Source organism: Phaethon aethereus (assembly GCF_964289735.1).
Source record: "Phaethon aethereus genome assembly, chromosome: 13".
Classification (NCBI taxonomy): Eukaryota; Metazoa; Chordata; class Aves; order Phaethontiformes; family Phaethontidae; genus Phaethon; species Phaethon aethereus.
The window spans coordinates 913,265-933,663 of NC_138589.1; the positions used below are offsets into that span (position 1 = coordinate 913,265).

General features: G+C 46.9%; 1 protein-coding gene across 1 annotated transcript in view; it reads left to right on the forward strand.

Annotated features, from left to right (window-relative positions):
• The window catches only part of PLEKHG4 (pleckstrin homology and RhoGEF domain containing G4), a gene marked incomplete at both ends in the record, with an annotated part of 82,887 nt that overhangs the window by 27,517 nt on the left and 34,971 nt on the right, over window positions 1-20,399 (forward strand). The window contains 7 exons of the mRNA XM_082005617.1: window positions 2,825-2,948; window positions 4,025-4,241; window positions 10,935-11,051; window positions 13,431-13,529; window positions 14,230-14,275; window positions 14,480-14,490; window positions 14,598-14,746. Coding sequence (XP_081861743.1) covers window positions 2,825-2,948; window positions 4,025-4,241; window positions 10,935-11,051; window positions 13,431-13,529; window positions 14,230-14,275; window positions 14,480-14,490; window positions 14,598-14,746 — 763 coding nt within the window. The remainder of the gene's footprint in view (window positions 1-2,824; window positions 2,949-4,024; window positions 4,242-10,934; window positions 11,052-13,430; window positions 13,530-14,229; window positions 14,276-14,479; window positions 14,491-14,597; window positions 14,747-20,399) is intronic.

Sequence of the window (20,399 nt, forward strand, 5' to 3'; positions counted from 1 at the left end):
CAGCGAGAGGGTTGTCCAGCGTGAGGCAGGAAGATAGCTACGTTCTGTCAGCTCAGGAGCCAAGTATTGAGTTGAAAATCAGCCAGAGAGCAGAGAAGAGGCCAGGAGGACCTGAGGAGCACGGAGAAATGGGGAAGGAGAGCAGAAAGTGTGGGGGCTGGGGCTGCAAGACCAATTTTGACCTCATGTGTAGAGGAGAGGGGATGACTATCCAGGTTAAGAACGTGATTTTTACCTCTGTGTACTTGTTGGTGATGCCTCTCAAATAGTTTGCGCTGATCTGGTGCCTTGGCTCTAAAAGGAAATGGTGATATATTGGAGGTGATGTAGAAAAGTGTGACAGCCCTTTCTTGTAACTGAATTGGATGTCTCATGGCAAGCAACTGGAAGGTTGTTTATCTCATAAGATGATTGAGGTAGAACGCCTTTGTGCAGGGAAAGAGGAAAGGGAAATAAGACTTTTACAGTCTTCTGGAAAAAGGTGAAATGAGAAACAAGTGCAGGGCAGAGTTGTGACATACTCAAACATGTAACCGCATTGGTAGGTGAACTGTTAAGAGCAAATTCTGAAAGATTATTTCTAATCTGATCTGCTGATCAGGTTGGATGTTTTAGGGTGTGTACAACAGCCAAAAAATTAGAGGGTTTGAGAGAGGGGTCTTTGAGAAGCTCGGAGTCCATGTCATTGTGAAAGCTGGACTATGTGATCTAATGCTCTAGTTGTTTCCTCTGTCACAGATTCCTGTCGTAACGTACAACTGTTAAACAAGGCAAATGAATTTGAATATGGGATGAAGGGATCTGCCCATGAAATGTATTGCAGAAAAAAGGGTTGGGTTTGATACCACTTCAAGAGAGTTTTCGTCCAAGGGAGGAATCGTGTTTTCCATAGAAGCGGTATCAGATTTGACCGACGTCTCTTCTCTCGTGTGTCTCTCTTCAGATTTCAGTGGGCAATCCTCACGCTTGAGGGAATGAATTCACCTCTCAGTTAAAGGCTTTATGTTAGACATTGGTAATGATATAATCATTACATTAGAAATGATAACTTTTATAATGAATAGTGAATAAGAGCTGATTATTAAACTAGTAGCTGATGGAGTTAGGAAGAAATTTTCCTTGCAGGAGAGTTTCAGTTCTGCATTCTGCTCTTGAATCATCTGGTTATGCCACTGTTGGAGACCTAACCCTGGTGGCTGTGGCTGCTTTTTTGCCCTGGTCAGGCACTTCCCAGGCTCCTATATGGAAGCTCAAGGTTTAATCAAGTTCTGGTGATGCCCAGCTCCCCTGATGGACAAAAGATGTTTCTTCAGAGTAAGGCAGTTTTTACTGAGCCTCGTTATTGAGCCATTTTTTCCAGTCATTGAGTGCTTTGCTTTTTTTTTTTATTTTCTGATGAACACCTTAGCTCATGAAACAAGGTATATTAATAACCTTTTTCTAATTTCTCTCCAGCTCTTTGATTATACAGTATTTCAGGAGTAATAAAACTCCTTCTGAATCACACAGATGATGAAAGATTTTTGTCCCTGCTGTTAGCAGGAGAAAGCCTGTGTCACAGTTCCCGGGGAGGGAGAAAGCCTGCTTCTAAATGATGCCCATCTGTGTCTGTGGCCCTTACTCAAGTCGCATCCTAGTGACAGATTGAGATCTCACCAGGGCAGTTCTCTGTGCTTGGGGCTCTCCATCTGTATCTGTTTTACCTGTCAACTCACATGCGTGTCCTTGGGGCAGGGAGAGAGGTGGTCCAGGACAGTATCTCCTGTGGTAGCAAAGAAGTTTGGAAGAGACAAAAAGATACAGCTTTCTCTAAGCCTCTAAGGTTTTGTCTTGTTCTTGGTATTCCCCCCCCCCCCTACAATTTGTATGACAGGAAACAGCTCCTGTTCTTGTGAATTACTTTTCACACAATAGAGGTGTAGTCCCTACTGTTCTCCAGATCACCTGCCTTCCTGGTGACGTGCGTGCGTGCAGAGCGCTGGTCGCTTGAGCAGGCTCGCTCCAGAGGCAGCTCTGGGTCTCTGAAGCGGTGTGTCTGCCTGCTCTTTACCTCTCCTTTCCACCTGGCGAGGAGGCTGGTCATAGTGCCAGAAATGGCACTGTTATTTCCTTCTCTTCAGAGTTCTTGGTGCATGTTGTGGCTAAAACCTAAAGCCAGACTATCATTTAGTTTTGGGAGCTCATAGGGCAGGCTCGGTTCCTGCGATAAGCTGTGTCTTTGGGCTTTTGGAAAGCAGGGGACAGAACTGTTGTCCTGCCTAACTGAAGCAAAGGAGTTTCTCCTTCCTCAACATATTACAACTCGGCTGTGTTGCCCATACTGTGCCTTATCTATTCCCTAGGCACTGAGCAAACTCTGAAGCTAGTGAAAGCCTGGCAGCGACTCTGCCCCTTCTCAGAGCTGTAGGCAGGCAAGAGTGTGCTCCCAGGCTGTCCGCTCTGCAGCCTCTGAGGAGGAGCTCTGGGCTCCTGCTCCAGGGCTTTGCTCTCAGGAGATGTCTAGTTACGTGCTAGGCTCAGCGTGCAGTGTGCGTGTCCAGGCTCATTAGGTAGCACACGTTGTTCTGCAAACCTGTCTGCATTCTCTCGTCTGACAGAAAGATAAGCAGAGTCCAGCTACTTCACTCTGGGGCAGCATTTGGGTACTTTGGAAGTGTGTTTATAGCCTACCGCAGTCTACAACATACACTGTATCTAGTTCTGTGGAGCATTTCCAGGAAGGTGATGGAGTGGTAGTAGGGGAACATGAAGCATGCACAGCCGGAACCAGGCTCTGTTGACTTCCTTGTGTGACCTTTTGTTTTTTCTCCTCCTCTTTTTACAGGTACCAGAGATAAATCGGGACGTGCGGTGGCCATAATAACAACAAGGAACACAGCTTGGTTAAACCCCCACTGCAACACCACTGAGCTTGTACGCCTTCTTCTGTACTTGCATAGCATCCCAAGGTTTGTGACATTCTTGGGCTTTCAGGGGTGCAGAAGCTGAGGCGGTGAGTGGAACGGGTTGTCTTTATTGGCCTAGGAACCTGGTCCAAGCAGTCCCAAAATTGTACAGGTGGGGATCTCCTGCTCTAGGGTTAATTGGCTGGTGCTCAGTAAGCACTTTGGCTAATCTGTGTGTGCCTTGTGCACATGGTGTGGTAGGATTAGGTATGTACTGAATATTTTCACATTGCCATGAATCCAAGCCATTCTTGCTATCCTTCACTAGCTCAGAAAAAGGGATTTGGGAGCTATGATGGGGCAGTCGTGCAGCAGCTCCATGATACAGTGTTGTGATACGATACTTTAAGGCCTGGCCTCCAAGCTGAGAGGGAGGGAGCATCTGCAAGGCTTGAGAAATTCTGCCTTGATGTCTGGCTGGCAATTGTTTTTGGAGTCTGCAGGCTGGAGTTTGCTGCAGTTACTCTTCCTTTCACTGTGACAGACTCGCCCCTGCATCTCGTCTCAGGCTCTACTGAGCCTTTGTTCACTTTTTAGATGATTAAACTAATAAGAGGTAAAGCTAACTCTTTGAACCGTTCATAAAGGGAGCAAGCTTAACCCATGAGAAAACTTCTGCTACTCATGCTTTGTTTTCTTATGTTTCTCCCTTAAAATCTGATTCTGGGCAAGACAGATGTTGGGTCTGGTCCAGAATGGCTGTTCTTGCAAAGCAGTGTGGCTAAGGCCAAGCCTGTCCCTGAACGCAATTAGGAAGGGCTGTTTTTCCTGTGTGGATTACCCAGAGCTGGTATCGGCATCTTTGCCATCAGTGAGATGTATCCTAGGAACTGGAAAAATGGGAAGTTCAGGTGGAAATAGCAAAGGTAAAAACTGAGCAATGCAGGTGGTGGTTGCCATGTCTGTATTTTCATTAGGAGAAGGTGGCCAGTTAGTTTCCTGTCCTTTCAGAGCCATAACGTAGTGTTTTGTTTTGGTTGGGGTTTTTTTTCACTCTGTCATGACTACAGATTCTGTTTCCACAGTCTTGTTGATTTGCATTGGTGACAAATGTGACCTCTTTTTCTCTGTCCTTGCAGACCGGAATGTCAGGCTTTGGGTCTAACTGTTCTTGTGGATGCTCGTCGCTGTTCACCGGTTCCTGCTCTCTTCAGGGCGTTCAGCATATTGCAGGTGAGCCTTGAGCTCGGGCAAAGGAACACTTGTTGGCTTGCCATCTTAGTTGGACGTTTCCTCTCCGTCTGCTGCTTATGTCTCCATTTGCCACCTGGCTTTCAGTTGGCTTTTGGCAGTGGGGTTATGCACCCAGCCCTGTTTAGGAGGATGACCTGGACTTGCTAGGCTGCAGACAAAGCAAAAAACCTAAGCTAATCTAAGTTAGGGGAGAATACCCCTCCTCACCCCTCCACATTTGCATCTGTCTCTGTACTGAGAACAGCCTGTACCCAAGTCTAAACGCTGTCACGAATTATCATGCTTGGAGATGTTGTCCCCTGCACAGAGAGGCTGTGTGAAATATGCAGGGATTTTTGCCTGCTACAGAGAAGGGAGGAAGAAAGGCCTCTGCCTCCTGCTGCAGAGGGAAGGGAAGGACACTGCCTGTCATGCCAGGTGGAAGAGCACATGCAGCTGTTGATGTGGCTGTCGGCGAACGATCGGAATCGGACGTGCTGTAACTCTATATTGCTTCAGGTCAAAGGCTTCCCTATCAGTCACTTGGAAAGCAAGTGGGTTGTGTTGCCCCCGCTCCCAGATAGAAGCTATCTGCTGCTGTTAGAAAGCTAAGGAGATGCTGGGTTGTAGCTATGACTAATCTTGTTTAAGCAGGTGTTCCTTTTAAATCAGAGCTCAGGTCTCTCAGGACTCAAACTCTGCAAACTGGAACAGGGCAATGTTTTAATGAGGCTGGTGTCTCTGTAGTTTATGTGCTTCAATGCCACATCTGAGAGTTGGGGCTGAGTCAGAGATCTGTCCTCCTGCTTCCTGGGCTGGGTAGAGCTGTGAGCTGCAGTATCAGTGTGCTCATTCTTTGTGGTGAAAGAGTAATATGGTGCCCCGCTCAGTTCTGTGGAGGTAACAAGCAAATATCTCCTCTCTTATGCTGTGCCCATATGGAAGTGGTCTTGCTAAAGTTTTTTGAGCGTTTTGTTGCCTTTGCAAGTTGTGTGGTTGTGTCTTAGCGGGATGATTTGGAATCAGCAACGTGTCAAGACTGTCCCCAGTCTCGTACAAGCATGGCAGGAATAAAGCCATTCTAACCTTAAGTTTCCTACCGTCTGAAACGAGGTGGGGAGGGGAAAGCTTTTTGCAGTGCCTCTGTAATATCCTGCTGTGATGGCTGTTTGGCTCCAAGCACTTCATTGACAGGTTGGTGCAACAGTTAGTTAACAGGGATTAATGTGCTACAAAACAGATTGCTGGAGCGTGTCCTCCAGGTAACAGTGACTGACAGACGTATGTGATTCTGCTTGTGGTTTTTTGGTCCTTACCCTGACTGGTCTGCAGACTCCGTAAACAAGGCCTGTTCATCTAGCTCATCATCTGGTTGTGGCACAAGAATAATCCCCTGGTTCCTCTGAGCCTTAGTGTTTACCTCTGTGGTCCCACGGCAGTACTCTCATCTGCTCTGAAACAAGGATAGAGAAATACAGAAAACTGACTGTAACTACAGCAAGGCAAGCTCAGCTTTCTAGCATGCAGCAAGGTTTGCTGGCCAGCGGACACAGAAGCACAGTCTGCGTGTTGTGCCTGCAAGGTCACAGATCATCTCCTTGGGGTCCCTTCTGAAATCCCTGACACATGTCCCAGTCTCTCTTCCCTCTGGCAAGCTCATTTCTTTGCTGTTCTGCTCTCTGCTTCAACGGGATTTTATTTACATGGCTTTTGTGAAGCCTTACTTGATTACTTGGGTGGGATCTGTTAAATGCTGAGAATCAGCATTGCTTGTTCAATTTTGAAGGGAAGTTTTCCTCTAGAGCAGTGAGGAGCACTGCTTCACCATGGGTAAGCCCAGATTGGATGACCTAATGCAGAGTCCTTTCCTCCTGCAGTACTTGGATCTGTTAACCCTAGAGAACCTCCCTGGGGAGGGAGGACTTTGATCCTGCAGGTTTCTGGGTCAAGATCTGGCAGTCTGAGGAAATACTTACTCTGCTCTTCTATCTTTCTGGAAGAAATGCATGAACGGACTTTTAAAGTGCTAACAGGCAACTTTGAGTGTTTGTAGGTAGCTTTTCTGACAGCACTGGGAGACTCAGTTGCTCTGCCTAGAGACATCTAGTAAACTGGTGAAAGCTTCTCATCCTCTGTGTCTTCAGGGTGGGGGGAGTTGTGTTCTGCAAGACTTTCTTCCCTCTTTCTTTTTAGAATATGGGTGGCTGGGCACTGGTAGAAATCTTTCTGTCCTAGACAGCACTGGGAGCAGAGGCGGCAGAATAAAGCACTGCAGCAGAGCTAACTCGGGAAGGAGCAACGGGGAGCTCTGGCAGCTCCATACGGAGGTGAAGGGAAATGTGCAGCATGTACGTGCTGCGAGAATGGATCATGCTTGTTCCTGTGGGAAGCTGCAAAATGATGCTTTGGAGCAAGGATTTTTGTGGAGCTGAATGCTGCTGTGGTGTTTGGTCACAGGTTGTCACCAGTAAGCTCTGCGCTGTGGGACCTGTTCAGAGGAATTTTGCTGCTCACTAGTGCTGGGCCGATCCCTCGGTCAGTGAGCAGGCAGGGCATGGACAGTGGAATGTGTGTGCAGGCCTTCAGTGCAAAGGTATCTGTGGGATTTCCCTCTGCCCGAGTCTTCATAGAATGAGATTCTTTTGAATGTCACATATCAGTGTGAACGCTTTAATCCTGTAATCTGCTGCATCTGTGTGTTGGATTGGGAAGGGAAGAGTCTGTTTATGAAGACAGATTACAGTAGCAGTTCAAAGCAGAAAACTTTGGGGCAAACCTTTCTGTTCAAGGGGTATATTTACATGCCCTGTTACTGTAGAAGTACAGAGGACCTTGACCTGACATTAAAGAACAGAGACCTCCTCTATTAGAAGGGTCACTTTGAGATTGAACGTGATATTTGGGGGCTGTCCCATCTGCATAGGCATTCCTGGCAGCCTGTGCTTCAAACCGTGCCAGTGGTGTTAAGTCTGGCCGTGGGCTTCCATTTGGGTCGGGAAGCCAGAAGACTGTTTGAAACTTCAGTCTGAGAAAGGTGGAAGAAAGTACCTAGTTCTCTTTTTAAAGAAGAATAATAAAGGGATGGGTGTTCTACCCTGGTGCTTTGAGGTCCTGTTGATGCCTTTCTGTTCTATGCTGTTCACCCTGTGCCTGTTCTGGGAGGTGAGGAGTTCACTTTACATGTGTGGGACACTTGTTTCTTTGCTTCCAGATAACTGGTTTTATTAGCAAAGGTGGTAAGAGGTTGTGTGGAAAGCTGCAGGAAAGCTTCCACAAGTAGCCTCCTGCTGCTTCCAGCACTCCTGTCAACTGGTTTTGTCCATTTGGATTGCTCCATCAGTGCTGGATGAGACTGACTTACCTTCAGCTGTTTAAAGAAAAAAAATATGGTGAAAAATACTTGATTTCTTTGGAAATATACCTACTTCTTGGATTGAAAAAATCTGAACTTTTCTCCTGACAGCTTTATTTGTGAATGGTTCTTTCAATCTCTTATTTTCATCAGTAACAAACAAGCAAGTGTGCATTTTGGCCATTTTTGTAACTTCGTGTTACACCATCACTACCTTTATCCCGTCGCTCAGATTGCCCATCTCGTGGCTGCTGGAGTAGAAGAGAGGTTGTGAAAGAATACACTTATTTAGTGCCATGAACTGTCTTGAGACTGTGACTAGTCTTCATCCTTCAGTACTTTCTGCAGACAAGTTCAGAGCTGCTGATACAGCTGTAATACCTCCCCATCCTCTCTTCAGATGAGCTTTAATATTTACCTAATACCGGCTAATTATGCAATAAATTCTTTTTGGTCTTTTGATCAGTGTTCAAATAACACTGAAAGTGTGAATAATTTACTATGGAGAAAGGGATTTGAGAAGGGTGAGAAACCTCTCGCTGTTCTGGGAGATGATTCAGTTGGGATTTTTTTTGCTGACAGTTCAAAAGGATCCTGTTTTAGGACTAGATGAGAGGAAGGCTGGGGTTTTTTTTTTTGTGTTGTTTTTTTTATGGCTCTGCCACTCATGTCTGATATTTAACCTTAAAGACTGCTGGAGCCATTTATCTAAACAGAGTTCCCTTGCTGTCGTGATCTGCTCTGTGGCAGGTTCCTTGTGGCTTGAGCGATACCTGAAAGGATTTGTTGCTTGTCAGTTTCCAGGATATTTGCAGAGTCCAAGACCGTCTAGGAGACATCTAGATGGTATGGTTCTTATTTAACCATGTGGAATGACAGCTCAAGTGGCTGTTCTTGCTATCCAGATCCAGGCATTACGTATTTAGTGGGCCCTGCCTCCATGATCTGGATCTTTCTACTACGTTTCCCTCTTCCTGCTGTCGTTCTCTGTGCCTGTTTCTCACTTCCCTGTAGAGTGCTTCTGCAATTGGAGAGCTGCTCCAGAATCACAGAGTTTGAGCTACAACTGCCAGATGTCCCTTGTATTTGGAATTTCTGTCAGTTTAACAGTAGCAGCAGGATGCAAGTCCTTGATTGTGAGTTGGCATAAAGTAAAGACAAGATGACGTTTTTGGCACTGTGGGGAAGAAAAACTTCCTTTCAGTTAGGAGTGACCAGGAAAGTTATCAACAAAAAAACTTGGACATTGACTGTGGTTCTCTTTCCTCCCCGACACATTTCCCGGTGTAGAAGGCAGAGTTGTTTTTAGTACAGCCAAGATCTGACCTCTTTCACTGCTTCCTTAAATACTGCAGGACTAGTTAATCTGAAGGAAACTACCTTAAGGACATAACCTTTGTGCTCTGTAGAATGGCCTTCCCTATACCTGGTGACTGCCTTCCAGGCTTCATAAATGCCTTTGAAGGATAAACTGCAATCTCTTGTACAAACCTGGTATGGTATGTTCTCCTTAGCATCCCAGGCATCTGCATGGATGGATACAAGTAATGGAATTGCACTCTGTTTTGTTGTAGGACATGGATCCTCATTGTATTCATGGAGTACTGCTGCTGGTTGAAAGAGATCTGACTTTTCGGATGGAGAAGCCACCAGCAGGACAGGTAAGGGAACCATTCATCCAGGGGTTGCTGAGCAGCTCTTCCTATCCTCTATTTAACTCTCAGAACGGCGAGTTCTCTTTCTGCTGGTGTATGTTTATTCTCCCATGACATCTCTGTAGCTGTTCTCTGTATTTTATGGTTGTGGTCTCTTATGGGTGTGGTATTTATAGGGTTGTAAAGTTTATGTGAGCTGAACATACCTCTGTCATGCCATGTTTATTGCCAAGTCCATCGTTGACATTTGCGCTGTAGTTATGTCAGCCTGCTGAGGGCCTCAAGACACAGGGAGCATGTTTGTTGGGAACATGGGTAGCTGTATGGAGGAGCCCTGCACAGTTAACAGTAATAGAGATACTTTTCACATTCTTCTGTTAACAAGGGAGGGAGGAAGTCCTTGGTCAGGAGGAGATCCCATTAGGCTAAAGCCTGAACTCCATCCTTGTTGCCTTGCTGCATTTTGCAGATCTCGTGTTTCCTCTCCTCATAGCTGCTGCTGTCAGTGGCTAAGACTTCTGCAGGAGGGAGGAGAGATAATGTGTGTGTGCGAGGTTCCCTTTGCAGCTGAAATGTCTGGGAAGACTAACAGGAGGTGCTAATTGAGTAGGGAAAATCGTCACAATATCACTGAACACCCTCACTAGGAGCAAATCTGCCTTGGTACTCCATAGTGTATAAGAAATGTAGGGTCTCAGCCACTCTTCGTGGTGAGTCAACAGAGCATCAGACTGCATCTTAGTCATCTGCCTCTGCTCTAAGACAGTTGCAAGCTACAAGAGTGGACTGAAATTCTGTGCCTGCTAAAACCCGTAGACTTTAGAGTAGGCCAGGACCTCCCTTTTGGCTTCTGTGGATGAAGAAATTGCGAACAGCATCAGTTTTGCTGTGTGTGTGGTGTGCTGACCTGAAAGGCTAAAGAATAACAAATGCTATTAGTCCATTTCCTCATTGCCCCCATGTGGAAGAATTTGAAGTGAGAAAGGGGGCTGCATGTGCGTGCATGCAGGGAAAGCTACAGAAGACCTTAAATGCATTGAACAAATCCAAAGTGTGTAGGAGGAAACAGAGTAAAGGCTGTTAAAGACACAGGAACGCGAGAGGAATTGGAAGCATCATCACTATTTTGTAAGGAGGTGGAAACTTGACAGCGCGTGTGTGTGGGTTAAATGTCTGCACCTGAGTTCCTGGTGTCTGGGCTGGCTTCCATGTACCTGCAGGAGCACTTGTCTGTTTCTTTGAGTATAAAAATGTTCTGAGGTCCTACAGCCTCACAGAAGACAAGTTATCTGTTGTCAAGATCCAGGAAACACTTGGAGCAAATAGCTTCTGTGATGAGTGGAGAGTTGAGGGTAGGGCAGAGGCTGGTCTGTTAGGCTGTTTTTCCAGGAAGTGAGATGGGGCAGCTGGGGGCTGGATTTAACCTCTCAGGCTCTCCAAACAAATGCAAATCGCAGCACAATGTGGGAACGTAAGAGGGAGTTGCTCTGCTTATACAAGGAGGTACTGGCTCTGGAGAAGGCTGGCTGCTGCCAGACTTCCATCACAGATGTTCTGCTTGGTGAAACAGCGTGTTGTGGCCTGTGTTCCCTCAAGGTGCGCCCACTAAGCTGTACAGCAAGCTGCTCTAAGATTGAATGGATTTTTTGTTTTGTTTTGTAGTTATACTACAGGTATACACTGCGTACCTGGTTTATCTACAAGATAGATAAAGAAATAAAGGATGCTGTCTTACGTTAACCTTCCCCTCCTCCTCCAATACTCACATCCTAATGCAAATGTGCTTTTATTTCTTTTTTTCCTGTGCAGTTTGAAGTTCTCACCTCCATGAAATCCCTCCATAAGCACATAGACAGCTCACAGCTGCCTCTAGAACTGGATGGGACCTTCCCTTATTGCCACCGGGACTGGCTAAGCTTCCGCATGGTGAGTAGGATGTCTTGTGTTCTTTGGTATCTGAGAGAAGAAATGGCATGGTAACGGAGCTGAAGCAAGTGGAGCTTGTCAACAGCTGAACCTACAAGCATTAAAAGACAATGATTCCTGTAATAGCTATGTATGCAAATGAATCTCTTATCAAAAGAATACTAATACAGTCTTCGTAAAAGAGGTACACACTGCGACCTGTTGGCATGATAGCAGGAACTAAAATTTTAGTTTTTAACTCATCTGCTTGAACTGCATTAATTTAGATTTGACAGTATTTGGAATGGAAGGAAGAAACGGAATCCTGTTTTGTTGTGATAGTGGTGCTTCTCTTCAGTTATGCTCTGAGGCTGAAGGGCAGACACTTCTTGTGCTAATTTCAGGAGAAGGTGTTGGTATCATGTTGCCTTTGAACTCACAACCAAGAACTCGAGCGTAATAAAAATAGTTAGATTCTGTTAGTTTTTGGAGCACGTTCCCCAGGCCAGACTAAGAGCTCTGTAGTAAAGAACCTGCAATCCTGGCAGGGGTAATCAGTTTAGATACTTCAAGGAATGTCTTTTTCCTCCTTTAGCTGTAATTTGCTCACTTACCAAAGCTGTCATCAAATTTGAACTCTTCAGAAAGGATCTAAACTAAAAATACAGAGGAGATTCAGCCCAGGGGAGCATTGTATTCATCTTTGAGAGCTGGCCGCTTGAGGCAAGGAAACAAAAGAAACATGCAGATTGTGTGTTCGGTGAGTCTCAGGGCCAAGATAACAGTAGGAGGCAGTACCAGCAATCTTTTCTCCAGAAGAATTGTGGCTTGAGATCTACAGTCTCTTGATCTGTACCCAAGTGTGAATTAGCAAGCCCAAGGTGCAAGGAGGCTGACCATCCCATGGAAATGTTTGAGCTGACCCAGGTTAAGCCTCGGAGTAGAGGGGCTGAAACTGCAGCACCCAGACACTGTTTATAAAAGAAGGTAGCCCTGGCAAAGGGTGCTGCGGGCACCGATGCAGCACACGCTGGTGATCTGTGGCAGGGCTCCAGATGCTGCTGGCCATGCAGCAGGGTATGTGCAGACGGCCAGAAGTCTGCAAAAGTGGTGTCTGTGGCACCAATACCTGGCTCTGTGTGTGTGTTCGTGCTGTGGAGGGAGCATAGGTCGTGTGGATCGTGTACTTGTTCAATCATTAAAAGCTGTATTGGGACATGATTTGGCATGCTAAGACTAGACAGGATCAAATATCTCTAAATCCGCTTCCCATTGCATTTGACTTCGTCCTGTCAGCCACCAGAGTGAGCATCACCTCTGCTTCCAAAACAGTTAGTGGTCTTTTGGCTGTGATCTTGGTGCCCAGGGTGCTGTGTGGCACACAGTGAAGCATTTGGAGCAGGTTGAGATCTCGTTGATAATGGCACCATGTTGCTGGTGGCAAGCTTCAGCAGTTAGGCTTCGCGTGTGCCAAATGTTAGCTTACCTTTTCCAAGTTATTTTAGAGCCCGTTTTTTTAAACTTGCATCTAAAAGTACTAGTATGAACCCATGCTGATGCAGTAGAGGTACAGAAGCCTAGTCTTGGTGCCAGGGGTTGAATTTGAGGTTTATTTGGCAGTGAGGAAGCAGAGAAGCTTTGCAAGAGGTTATGGATTAGTTTTCTGGACGGGGTTAAGAACAGCTTGAGAGCTGAAGTGCTCTGTCCATGCAGAAGGATAATTCTTGAAAGAAGGAGCACGATATCAGACTGCTTCTTGTTTGTGTCTTGCATCTTAACATGCAAAATGTTACCAAAGGGAGTTAGTATAGGAATTTGTCTGTATGGGTTGCCTCTCTACACGATGTACTGCGTGTGATAATGACCCATGTGCTCAACCCCTTTAGATATGCAGTTATGTGACAAAGAGAGATTATTTCCTGTCTTGGTGATCTCACCTGCATCCTGCCTGCTAATCCGTCACTGCTGGGGCTCTTCCAGTGCTCCAGGGAGGGACTTCAATTCAGGAAAGATTCAAACAGCTGCTTTTTTTGGTTTTGTTTTGTTTTGAGCACGCTTGTTTTGGAATAGCTGTTTCTCCCTTCTGATTTCAGTGGCAGGAGGGTGGCATCTGAGACTATTTTTGCCTTATATCACTGACTTTTTCTAAAAAGTAGTGTTTCATGAGCCCTTATGAAACATTTGGGGGTTTTTTTGTTGATGTGTTTTGTTTGTTCCTTCCTTCAAAGAGAGGAGGGATTTCAAATTTGCCAGTAGTTTAAGGTGCTGCACTTACTTGTGGAAGCTTTCCAGTTTCCTAATTTTTAGGAATTTCTGTCCTTAACCTTCTGCAAGCTGGGAAGACAACTTTCTTGGAAGCCATGGGACAATAATCTCTGCCTTGGTCCTTTCTTCTTGTAGAAGCTGGAACATTTGCTACAAGGATGCCAAGGTGCTTGTGCCTTCCTCCAGGGAGCCATTCATAAAGTGGAATCTGGAAAATTACCAGGGGGAGCTGAGGTAAGCATGTCCCTTGCCTCGTGTCAGAGGTGGGCCTGGGGCAGAAGAGAGCAGGAGGCTGGATAGCTGCAGAAAAGCTGTAGCTTTGGATTTGCAAGCTGTAGGAGCAGGGTATTCTGAGTGCTGTGTATCACTGTGGAGCTGTCAGGACAGCGGGCCTGGTAGAAGCTAATCCAAATGAAGCGATAGAGGATCCGCTGGGTGTAGAAGGTGGTTCTCCGATCCCTCAGCGTCACCCAGGAGATCTCTTCAGCTGTGCTTGTTGCTGCTGGGTTGCTTGCTCCAGCACTGGAGTGCGTTCATGGCAGCTCTGTAGCTGGTACTGTATCTCTAGTACCGAGCAGCTGCCTCGGGCTGTGCCACGCCAGGTTGGCTTGACTGGCCTGGAATAAAGTTAAGTGACAGCATAGATGGTGTTCATGAGGCCAGGGTTGTGCTGCGGTTCCAGCTTTGCCTCCAGAACAGAAATTTGGAAGCGGGCAAGAGGAGAAAGGTACAAAGGCTGAGCCAGTGTTGTTGCAAACATGTTATATCCCCTACTCTTGAGAAGCTGCTGTATCCCTGACAGTAGGAAATTGCTGCCGGCTCTGCATTGAGTGTCCCAGCAGTAAAACAAGGGAAAATGTAATGGTGGCTTCTCTGGGCCTTCCTACGTACACGTGTATATCCACAAACTCTTCACGTGCATCTTGTCCCACAGCTTGGAGCCGTGCAGGTCCAGGCTCTAAGAACAGTAGCAGCTAGCAGTGAGTGGAAAACGAGGCTGGAAAGCTTATTCTTTCTGTGCCCAGCAAATGGAGTATGGACAATGATAGGAATCAAAACCCAATTTTAGCCTGGTGGGGAAAGTATTGAGAGCATGAGGAGCACTGCCTATCACTTTGGACTTGGCGGGCTTGAGAGAAACAGCTGTGGGAACCAACCTCCCTCTTTCCCTCCCTCTTTCCTAGGGTCGGCCAAGGTGAGATGTGGTTTGTGTGTGTTTTGGGTTGGGCGCTAGTTTTTGCCTGTTCCCTCATTGCCCTTAGGTTGTAGTAACTGCTCATCTCACTCTTGCGATCCCTCCAGGAGGCAGCTGTGCTGCTGAGGAATTACAGACAGTTGATGAAGAACGTTCTTGAAGACGCACGCTTGGTCAGGCTGCAGCTGGAGGGTGGAGCGCTCCTGGCCAGACTGAGGAAGGAGGAGTCTTGTGTCACCCTCACCCCCGACTACAGGTGAGCCCCAAGCGTGGCAGAAGAGGAGACGGAGATGAGCAAAAAGCAGGTGCTGGGAGTCTCTGTGACATGATCCATCGCTGGTGCAGGCTAGAGACCAGCTTTGTGTCGCAAGGACTTTTGTTGAAAACAGCAAAGGTGAAAAATGTAATGAATTTTACTCTTATCCTGACTGTTTCTTCCCTAGTCCTAAAACTTATCTGGGTGGATTCACTTAGATGGTTAAAGTTCCTTTCCCAAGCGAAATCAGACTTATCCCTGGTAGTGGAGAGCGAGCTAGATATTTCGTGCACCTCTAAAACACAAGTCTTAATTGATGATGCTAGTGATGACTGTTTAGGTCCAAGGCATTATCGCTGTGTGATTTACCAAGGCACTCCTTATGCAAGGGGATTTCCAAGGACCTTAACTGCAAGGAATGCTTTCTGGCTGAAGCGAGCTCTGATCTCCTTGCACATGGATACGGTTTGGACAGACAACATTCACCGCCCATTTGCAGAATTGATATGAGAAGCAGGGACTGAGAGGCCAGCTGTTTGAAAGCCTCAGGGCATTGCTCAACTCCTGTTTGTACTATTAAAACACCTGAAGCCTATCGGTGTGTGAAGGCCTCTGTGCTATGTGCTGTGCAAACAGCAGGTAGAAAGACAGCCCTTGCATGCGGGAGCTTCCAGCCCAAGTGCGAGATAAACTCTGGCATGTGGACACGTCCGGGGGTGTAGCGGATGACAGGGCCGTGTGGAATGGCTCCGTGCATCCGCAGCCTTGCTCTGGTTAAACTCTCTGTTGCCATTGCAAGCTGGGAGGTTTTAAGGGAGGGAACGGAGAGGAGATAACAAAATAGCTTGCGGAGTATCTCACCCAAACGCTGGGAAAAGAACAATGTTTCTTGCTGAAAATTCAGCAAGTGGATGACAATGCAACCTGTCACAGGGAGATGGAGGTTGGCGTTTTGGTGCCGAGTGAGAGGGGAGCGTGGGGACAGATGCAACCGTTTCTTTTCCCTGCTTGCTGTGCCTCCTGCCAGCAGCTCTGGCAGGCCCTGCAGACACAATTTTCTGGCTGAACTGGTGAAGTACTCATGATGCAATCTTGGGTAGAATTAGTAGAGTATAACTTTTTCAGTCTGACATGATGTGAGAAGCACAGATAATGGCAGGTTGTGTTTTGGGTTCTTTTATTTTGAGCAACACACAGCAACATTAGAGTCTTAGGAGAATGGGGAGAATGTGCATGCTTTTATGTTTTGTTTTGGTTTTAAGCTAAGCCTGTGTTCTTGTGCAGAGAAATGATCAACTTTAAAACCTGATCTGACAGCCCCTAAGGATAGTTTACTGCTTTGATTACCTTAGCAAGGCCAGAGGCGGGGGATACACACATAATTCTTTGATTGTACGGTGTTTGAGCGCATGCCGAGGCTGTGTAGCATGTTCTCTTCTGAATTCAGGTTATATTCATTGCCTGCCAGTATGAATGAAGAGTGTATGCTACGGGTCAAATATATGTGGCTCGCTCCAGCCTGAGGAACGCAAATGAATGTAGTGGGGAAAAAGTTAGTCCTCTTCTAGCCTGTGGAGTAGCTGCAGAAACTAAAATCCATGCAGTATTTTCATTGAGGGAGTGCCTGCCTGTTGTGTAACTCGGGGCAGAGGACTAAAGTCAACTCTTCCCTGTTCCAGGGTCCTTTTCAATGGCCAAGTGATGGAGCTTTTTCCCCAGACAACTCTGTATAAGGCACTGTCGGGTGTAGATCCTCCATGGCTCTGCACTTGCTCCTTCTTTATAAACTGCTGTGCAGATATTAAAGGTTCTGAGCTCTGCTAACCCTCTAAAGGCTCCTGTGGTTATGATTTTCAAAGGCGGCTTTAACTAATAGGATCTAAGTGGGGTAGGGACAAAATATTGTAGCTGGCCTACTAAGCTAGCCTGGAGTGGCTGTTCATGTATGTGGGTCCAATATTAGATTTTTGACTGGTGAGGTGTGAAAATGGAACAGGACTGATGCATCCATGCACTCAGCAGGGCCTGTTGTATTGCTTTTCTGAACTTTGAATAGTAAAATCTGGATCAATCTTTAGCAGTCTTTATTTAATTTCACACCCACTCCCCCAATACTTGAAATCAAATCATTTACAAAACCAAGTCAAGTGGATTTATCCTTTCTGAGCCACCTTTTGCCTCTTGTGTTAATCACATGTCCCACTGTTTTAGTTTTTTCTTCTCTCTTGTGGTGTAAAAGCTCAGTCAAGCAGAGTTGTGACTGCAAAGACTTCTTAGTCAGGGGTAGTGAGGCCAGCTGTGAACAGGTAACTGTCAAAATGTGCAAGAATTGCACATAGAGGCAAAAATTGTAAGAGCATGAGTTTTCTGGACTCTTAGCTCTAGTTAGTTAAAACATGCCAACCAGAAGTGCAGAGCTAAACATAAAAAAAATGTGATTTTTCTTAACAGTCACAAAGAGGACAAGCCCAGCTGCACCATCACCTTGGGATTAAAGAAGCAAGAGCTTGCCTTGCTTCTTTGCAAGGGACGTATTTTGCCAACTCTCACAGCTTACTTTCTTGCTAGTTTGTCGCTTTGCCTGGCGAAAAGAATACCAGGAGGTGGTAAGAATAGAGATGGACAAACCCGTCTAAAAACGCTTGACTGCAGGTTAGAGATAGTATGCTAAAACAGGCAAGGAAGCAGGCTTGTGCTCTGTGCAGTCAGATGTTATCTGCCAAATACCTTTCTGGAGCATGCAGCAAACAAGATTTGCTTTAGTCTTTCTTTAGTAATGAAACTCTTCCCTTGGGGTTGGTTTTGGCATGTTTCCCTGCTCTGCCCTCCTGCAGAGCTGAGATGCCCTTTGGAGTGTTTCATGACACACAGCAGTGGGATATCATTGCTGCCAGGTCTGACCCAGGCTTTGTGAGGATTTGCTAAGCCAGTGAGACACAGCTCCTGTCCGGCAGGAATTGAACTCATCCCATCAGAGATGTGGTCATGCACAAGAGAGGCACTGTGGTACATCCATTTGTTTCTGACAGATGCTTTAAGAGTCTTCAGGAGTCCCACCTGGATGGTCCCATCCTGAGAGGTGCTGTAAGCCCCACGACAGTGGCTTTGACTGGTAACTCTACTCACTCTTTGTTCCTGAGCTGACCAAGAGTCTCCATCCTCTTTTCTCCACCAAGTACCGCTGTAAAAGATAGCCTTGCCTATCCAGCTGCTTATCCACAAAAGGAAAGAAAGACTTCTCCAAGCAGTCTTTCTGGATCTCAGCCTTTTCCTGGCTTAGAGAGGAGGAGCTCTGCTACCAGAATATGCATCCTGCAGGCAGCCCATCACGGGGAGTTGGCTAAGGGGATGTGGTGTGCTCAGCTGGTCCCACACCGCTCCCCCACCTCCGGGAAGACCGGGCTGAATGTGGCCTGGAGTTGGTGTGGTTGTGGAGCTGATGAGCCAGTATCTTTGTGGCGCCTCTAAGTGCTGTAATGATAGCTTCAGCACAGGCTGGCCACCCAAAGGTGCAGGTGGACTGCTGAAGGCAGCATTGCCACTTAATTCGTGGTTGGTGGAGCTGGCTGGCTTTAAAGCCAGCACATTTGCCTTCACACCATCTGCTGCGCTGATGGCTCGGTGCTTCTCTAGGTCTGTTAGCTGAAAGCTTCCAGGTTTTGCTGTCCCAGTCTTTCTCGGGGTTGAAATGCAGATGTATTAGCCTAGCTGAAGTTCCTGTCGGTAAGTGTGGACAAATGCCACGGAGACATCCATCACTAATGCTATTAATGCTATTTTTGCACTTTTGGACAGGAAATTTTTAATAAACACAGTCTTTTTACTAAGTTAGGTAGAGTTGGCTAGCAGGTGCTAGCTTGGGCTTCTGGATACTTACTGTATTGATCAATCAACCTGTGGCTTGGATTTAAAAGATTTCTCCAGGCTTATGATGGAAGTGTCAGAGAAGCTGCCAGACGGTAGGCAGCAGCAGTGGGAGCTCTTACTAAAGTGAGACAGTTGTGTGGGGCTGGGCAGTGAGGCAGGGAGACTTTTAACCTGGTCTTTAGCCAGACATTTTCCACTGTTGTTCTCATTATTGCTGCTCTTCCAGCGTAGCCAAGAGCTGGGAACGCTTGCCTAGACAAAGTGTCCAGTGATGCCTTTTGTCCCATAGATACACGATGAGTCAGAAGTGGAGCAAAGAAGATACAAACATTTTATATTAATATAAAGATGCTTTATACTAGTTGGACCAGAATACACTGGGTGCATGCCCGGCTCTACCAGCAAACCTGCGTTCTCAGCGTGGCACGGGAGTGGGATTGCATCATGCTCCGCATGTTGGCGGGCAAGATAGCCACAGGACTAGATGTGAGAGGTGAAAGAAAGAGGGAAAAACCTCAGACGGTGAAGGAATGACCAGGTTGGGTGCTGGGCTCTGTGCAACATGGAACCAGAAAAAGCATAATCTCTTCCCCCAAGCTCCTCATCTGAAAAGAATTTGTGCTTGCAAGCTGTGAATAAGCAGCTTATAAATAGATGGAGGAGTGAATTCTCCTTTTGTTTGCAGCAAGCAGTGTAGTTAGTCTCTGTACTTTGAGGGTGGAGTGGTGAGAGCCAAGAGCTGGTTTTGTGAGCTGACTATTTTTAGTGTGGCTTGGTGATCTGGTTGGAAGCCCTGGGTGGGGACCTGCGTTGAGCAGAGGTAATGGGCAGCGCGGAGCAGACTTCCTGAGCAGCAGCTGCCAGGTTCCTGATGCTGGACCCGGCTCAATTACAGCAACGAAGAGGGTGATCTTATGGCTAATGGCCTCTGCAGCTCTTGTGCCTGGCTGCCACGCGTGGTATTGAGGCACTAGGTCTGCTTGAAGCTGTAGCTGGGGTTGTAGCTGTGTGGTGCTGTGGAAGCTTGTGTTTGTGGGTCCTTAGTAAGACTCCTGTTAGCAGCAAGTCCTGGGATGCTCCGGAGTGGCACGTGCCAATCCGCAAAGTGGTGTACGAAGCTCCTTTTGGCAGAAGTAAGCTTGGAGAACGTACAAGCTCTCGGGGGCTCCAGGAGAGCCTGCCGAGGGGCTGCGCAAGCACCATCTGAAGCTCTGTCTGGGGTCTAGGCAGAGAGACTAAGCTGATCATCCAAACCATGGGACAAGTTGGGGACAAGAGTAGAGGGGAGACAAGTGTCTGGTGTGTAAGTCCCAGTCTGGGCAGACTGGGATGGCTGGCCTTCTTGGGTTGGAAGATAAAAAGTGTGTGTCTGCAAGCTGACAGCTGCTGCCATGTGCTGGTGGTCATGGCAACCTACGGGGAGAAATCCTTCCCGGAGCTGTTATTGTCTTCTGCCATCCCCTTCCAGCTTTAGAGGCGTGTTTGTTTCTGCACTGTGGCCAGTTTGATGGTCGCTACTTTGTGTGCTTGCACGTGCTTCAAAAGAAGGCAGTACTTGTGTCCCTCTCAGTGGTGCCATTTTGTTGGTTTGCTTAACTAGCACTTGCTCATCTTCCTGCCTCTCTGGGAGCTTTGGGAACCTCTTGTGCTACCGCTTTCCGTAGTGCATGCTCCCGCCGTGGTCTGCGAGATGCATCTTCCATCGATAAGTGTCCTTTGCATGGTTCTCCTGTGGACCTAATCCCAAAACCTTCATCTCTTGGTTCGAACAAGTTCTCGGTATACC